We start from the raw sequence: 6114 nt of genomic DNA, 5'->3' as shown, positions 1-6114 counted from the left end.
TTCCCTGGGCAGCCTGTGTCAATGCTTGACAACCGTTTCAGAGAAGAAATTTTTCCTAATATCCGAGCTAAACCTCCCCTGGCACAACTTGAGGCCGTTTCCTCTCGTCCTATCGCTTGTTACTTGGGAGAAGAGACCGACCCCCACCTCGCCACAACCTCCTTTCAGGTAGTTGTAGAGAGCAATGAGGTCTCCCCTGAGGTTTAGGGACAGTGAAATGAGCTGGGCTGTCTGCCCCGAGCGTCAGCATCACCACTGCGCAGCGCGGCTGCCGTCGCCTCTGCTCGGCAGAGGGAGCATCGACCCCTCCGCACAGAGGCAGCTGGAGCACATCTGGCTGCCAGACGGGGAGGACTACAGCCAGCCTGCAGGCTCCTGAGCCTTAGGAGCTGACTCCAGCCCTCTCCCAGGCCTGGGGTCTCTGTCATGGGGCATTGCTGTGCCGGCTGCCCCCCTCTTTGCACTGGGGGGGATTTCCCCCCACGGAGCTGCAGAAGGACCAGGGGTTAAGCTGCCCGGGGAGTCCCACCAGCGATCAGAGCCCATGGCACTGACCCTGGGACTCCACTCTGGTTTGAAACTGCTTCTGTGCTTCAGTTTCTCCATCCGCAGCATTGCCTAAGCGATGCCGGGGGTGGGGGGAAGTTTTACTTGATGCTTTCCCTGGGGGAGGAATGACAGATCCTGGGGCTGAAGAGGGTGAATTACCACCTCCCTGGCAGCCTCCGCTGTGGCCATGAGGGTGCAGAGCCCAGGATGGTGGGCACAGGGATCTGGTTTGATTTTCCTTTCCCCTGTCCCTGCTTCCCCGGCAGCCACGGTCCAGGGCAGGAGCTCCAGCATCCCCATCCCTGGGGCAGGCATGCCGTGGAGAGCGGATCCGAGCTGGCGGTCAGGACCCCATCCCCCTAAGTGTGTGTGAGTGCCTGTGTGTGCACATTCAGGAGCTCATCCTTTGGGGTTTGCACAGCACATTAAAGCTATTCCCTTATCTAAGCACGGCTCAGGTGAGTGCTATTAGGGTTAAACATTAACAGTGGCAACGATACCCTCTCCCCACACAGCCATTGGCCCTGCCTTGATCCCAAAGCCGAAACCCTTCCCACTGGCCCCACAAATGGCTGCGTTTGGCTGCCCGAGCCTTTCCTTTGCCTGGTCTTTTGGGGACACGGAGAGGCTTTAAATGCATAGCGGGGCTGGAAGGGGCTAGCAGGCATCACCAGCATCCCCTTTGCACCCCATGCACCCCACCTGCGCTCCCCCCCGTGCAGCAGCAGCAGCTCCAGGCTATCCCGGTGCTGTGGGACAGCCCAGTCCACCTCCGATGGGCTTTCCTGGAAATGCGGGAGCGGCTCCATCCCTCTGCTTGGCCGTGCTCCCCGCTGCGGCACCAGGGTTTCCTCATAGGTACAAGGGCTCCCCGTAAGGAGCCGGGGTGGCTCATCCCGAATTTCCTCTTTCCTTTCACAAAGCCATAAAAAGTTTTCAGGAGTGAGTTAAGTGTAACCAAGCATTCATATTCAAGGTAGTTGAATTATTCATTGTCAATAGTATTTCTTGTGAGTCCTTTTCTTTTCCTTGTGAATCGCCTACAATACATTCCCGAATTCAGCAAACATCACCGAAACCAGCAATTAGTCGAGATGAATAACTTTCCATCTCTGGCTTGGTTGTGAGCCCTCTGCTTTGAGTCTTTGCTACCTGATACTGGGCAGCGAGAGACTGGTGCCCAGCTCACACGGTGACGGCTCGCCGGCACGGCCGGTTATCTGCCAGACCTGAGGCAAAGCACAGGCTTCATCAGGGATGAACGGTGACGGGGGAGCAACAAAGAACAAGCTGTGATGGATCTATTTACAGCTGCAGCAGGAAAGAATAATTCTTGCCGAAATTCTTGGCATATGTGGTATTCACAAACCGCCTTATTTCTTTATTCTTTAATTTTTTTTTTTTTTTACTTTATCTGTCAAGTCCATTGCCTTCCAGCTGTTCTTTTCTCTAAGCAGTGGTATTCAAATAGCAATATTGCAAATAAGAGCATTTTTAAGTCATTATCTCTGCAGAAAAGTTTTTGCTTTCAAATGAAAAAAAAACAGTTATATTTATATGAGAAAGACAAAAACTTGTAGGAGTCCCTGAGCCTGGAGCAGACAGAGGGAGCCCAGTTTCTCACAGAGCTGCTAAACCCCACATAAATCTCTGCTGGCGCCTCGTTTATTTGGTAACTCCCTGGGAATCACCGTGTTTGCAAATTCAGCACAGGTCTCTCCTGGGCTGGGATGCAGAAGTCCTCACCAACGAACCCTTCGCCTGCGGAGCGGCGAGAGGAGGCAGTGACCCCACGGGAAGGGCAGGGGTCCCATGGGAGAGTGAGGGGAGAACGTGGGGTCCCGCGTGGGCCAGGTGCCCCCGGCATCGCTCCAGCCCCGCACTGTGCTGCAGTCAGTTTTGTTTCGAGCTGCCATGGCCGACATGTGCCAAAGAGGAGACAAATGCCCAGAAATGCTGCTGTAGACCCCTCTTGCACTAAATCGCTGCATTTCATCCACTTATCTGCAGACATCGCCATACACATCTTGTTCAATCAAATTACCTTTTTTACCTTGTTTTTACCTGCAGGGTCACCCTGTGTGGCCAGAGGCAGGTTTGCTCTCGGCAGTGATGAGGAGGGATTTGGATTTGGTGTTTGCTTCCAAACAGCCCCAGCATGAGCTGGGCTCTCTGCTCTCTAAAGTGGTGACTGAATTCATCACATCCCTCAAATACGAGTTAGTGACTAAAGCCCATCCCTGGTGCTGGGAGATTTGGTTTCTACTCATGGCCGTGTTGCTGTCTTGCCGTGCTCCTATCTTCCTCCCTTTGGTGCTGCTTGGGGACCGCGATGAGACCCTCGGCCACCCCGGCCAGCCCCTGGCATCATCCCACTCATGTTGTGCTGAGCCCGTGCCAGCACCTACTTTCAGGAGCAATGGCAGGAGGACACTGAGAGTGACATAGTCATGGAAATTGAATTGCAGGGCTGCTGCTTTTGCGCCTGGGAGCACTGGGGTCAAGTCCCAGCAGGGTGAGACGCCTCCCGTGCCCACCCCGGCTCCCACATGCACCCAGGCTGCACACACACTCATGCGCTTCCACACGTGGTTTGGTTGGTGGCCAGTGGCAGGAGCAGGACCTTTGCTGGCTTTTGCTTATTTAGTAGAAAACCAGCTGCCTTTTGGCATCCCATGGGATGCTGCAAGGGAAATGACCCCAGGGGAGCCCCTCTCCCACATGCAGCGTACCGCGGCCGTGGGTTGTCCTGTCCCCAATGATCTTTTACATTTATCTTTCAGCATAAGGGTGGCTTAGGAAAGTCCCCATCTCCTTGCAATGGGGAAGCAGGGGAGAGACACCCTTAAAAATAAAACTGAGTTGGTTGAAAAACAGATTTGCAGCCTGGGGCTTGGGGTTTTGCTGTGTGGAGATTCTCTGATGTCTGATTAGGGTTGAGTCCACTCTGGAGTCTCTGAAGCACAGTTTTGCTCTGCGCCACCCGAACTCCTGCTTCCACTAGGATGGTCAGAATTTAATAATATTGCTAAGACATCTAGATGTCAGTCAGATTTGGCCCAAACTGACGGATGTGCCAAGGACTTGTTAGGGGGAATGGGTGAACAGAATGGCAGGCACACAAAGATCCCCTTTCCTGGGGGAAGCAGGCTGCAAGCGAGGTTATACAGATTGCTGGGTCATTAGAAATCCCTCCCTGCACATCCACAGCAGTGATGGGCAGTATCCTGTCCATGCTGGTACATGCAGGGCAGCCCCAGGGAAATCCATGGAGCTGTTCTGGGCTTGTTCCTGTCCCTTTCCATGGCAGCACTGCTCTCAGCAGCAGAAATTCAGGAGAAGATGAGCAAACGTGTCTGCCAGGCAAACAAATGTCCGGGTTCCCAGTCGGAAGGACAGTGGTTGCTCAGCTGAAAGCATGGCTCCGTCAGTCCCAATGCCCTGGAACGGCATTTTGTTATTTCAGGTGGAGAAGCAAATATTCACAGCTGTGTTTATTCCCTGCCCGTGGGCTCTTCTGCAGAGGACTTGTCAGCAAACTGCTGGGCATGGGCTATTTTTTACAGTATTTTTCTGCTAGGAAGTGGCAGGTGCTGCCTCTTGCACAGAGGAGATATGGGGCTCGATGGCCCCAAGCTCTGCCTGCATCTGGCCCCAAGGTGAGATCTGGGCTGGCTTTGGTCAAACAAAATTGGCCCACGGATCCAGTCCCTGGAAGTGCTTGTGCACTATGTGGGCTTTCTTCAGTGCATCTTTAAGGACTGCACCAAATGAACAAGCTGCTGCACTCCATCTGAGCTCGGTATCGGGAGGAGGAAAATAACCCTCTTGGTGGACAGAAATGCTGTCATCCGTGGGCTTTCCCTCTTTCCCCTGTCCTGATCTGTGTGCCTTTGAGTGATGGCACCTTGGGTTTGGGCTTCCTGGCAAAGATCTGGGCTTCCCTCAGCCCTCCCAGGCTGTATTTGTGCAGGCAGCTTGTCCTCAGCCCACTGCAGGGCTTGCAACTCTGCTCCTCTCAGGGACGATGTGTCATGGCATGTGGGATTTATAGTCCATCTTCTCGGGATGCCTCTGAATCCTTCCTGTTCTTTCTACCAAGCGATTTCCCCAATGCCCAGGTGCTTTCCAACACGGAGAAACACCCTGGTGCTACCCAGGGTAGGCATTAAATCCAGTAGGACCTCACAACTCTCTTTTCCATGGGCACTTGCCATGTTTCTCCTGAGCTCTCCACAGGTGGCTCTGTCCTTGGTGATGCTCCTACCGCTCCCTTCCGTCCCCTCTCGGCTCACCCCCGCTCTGCTCTCTCTGCCAGGCAAGACCAGGACGAAAGACAAGTACCGGGTGGTGTACACAGACCACCAGCGCCTGGAGCTGGAGAAGGAGTTTCACTACAGCCGCTACATCACCATCCGCCGCAAGGCTGAGCTGGCTGCTGCCCTCGGGCTCACCGAACGGCAGGTCAGTGCTGCGGTGTCCCAGGAAAACCCACGTCCTGGGTGGAGATGGGGCTGGGGGCGGGGAAGAGCTGCAGCCCAAGAAGGCAGCCATCCCACCTTGCTCTGCATCTCTGCCTTCTCTTCTGAACTCCAGGATGTTCCCCCTGTGCCAGGGGGACCCCGATGTCACCCTTGGCTACATCTGTCCCCATCTCTGCATCGCTGTCTTTGTCTTTCTGCAGGTGAAAATCTGGTTTCAAAATCGGAGGGCGAAGGAGAGGAAGGTGAACAAAAAGAAGATGCAGCAGCAAAGCCAGCCCACCAGCACTACCACGCCGACCCCGCCAGCCGCCGGCACGCCAGGACCCATCGGAGGCCTCTGCAGCAGCAGCGCCCCAAACCTCGTCTCCTCATCTCCACTGACCATCAAGGAGGAATTCATGCCTTAACCCCTTCCACCAGCTATAGACACCAAGAGATAAGCACTATGCAGCAGAGCCCAGCCGGTCCGTGTGCTCTGAAGAGTGACAGCCCCTTCCCAAAGACACAATGGTCCCCAGCTGAACCAACAGGGCAGCCAGCAAGGCTGGGCGAGGTGGCACCGGGACCTTCCCAAGGGGCTGGTGGGCTCTCTCCTACGTAAAAACCATAGGTTAGGTAGCATTGCTCTCCTGTAGGAAACATAAACCGGTCTGGTCTCTGGTATTTGTAGCCCAAAGCAAGGTCCTAATGTCAGCAGAAGGACGGGTGGGGTGGTGGAGGATGGCTTTCCTATGGTGCTTCAGGTGGAGCTGGTAGGACGCTTCCTTCAGTCCTCCTGGTGATCCAGCTGCCTGGCGCTTTGGGGGCAGTTCGAATAAGATAGAACTAGAAAAAAGACCTGGCTGGACTCAGGGCAAAACAAATTTCTGCTGAGCTGGTCTCCTGGATCTGCCACGCTGGGAAGGTGGGTGCTGAAGGCAGAGCGAGTTGTACTGGAGGAGCCAGGCAGGACCCTCGGCCATGGGACCCGAGGGGGGACTCCTTCAAACCATGGCGATGGTGGTGAGCAGGAGCACGGCCTTGGTGAGAGTCCCAGCACATCCCCACCCACGTCCCCCAGCCATCCCAGCAGCACTCAGCA

General features: G+C 54.9%; 1 protein-coding gene across 1 annotated transcript; it reads left to right on the top strand.

Moving 5' to 3' along the window:
- Positions 1-2217: 2217 nt before the first annotated feature.
- On the top strand, positions 2218-5440 carry LOC104079761 (homeobox protein CHOX-CAD-like; the record flags this gene model as incomplete). The annotated part of the gene is made up of 3 exons (XM_009581902.1): positions 2218-2320; positions 4868-5013; positions 5234-5440. Coding segments are annotated over 3 exons (456 nt in total), but the record flags the coding sequence as incomplete, so codon positions are not given.
- Positions 5441-6114: the final 674 nt, after the last annotated feature.

This window comes from Fulmarus glacialis, unplaced genomic scaffold, assembly GCF_000690835.1.
Source record: "Fulmarus glacialis isolate BGI_N327 unplaced genomic scaffold, ASM69083v1 scaffold7207, whole genome shotgun sequence".
NCBI classification, from domain to species: Eukaryota; Metazoa; Chordata; class Aves; order Procellariiformes; family Procellariidae; genus Fulmarus; species Fulmarus glacialis.
The sequence above is the reverse complement of the archived record's forward strand: the minus strand, read 5'-3'. Positions and strand labels throughout refer to the sequence as shown.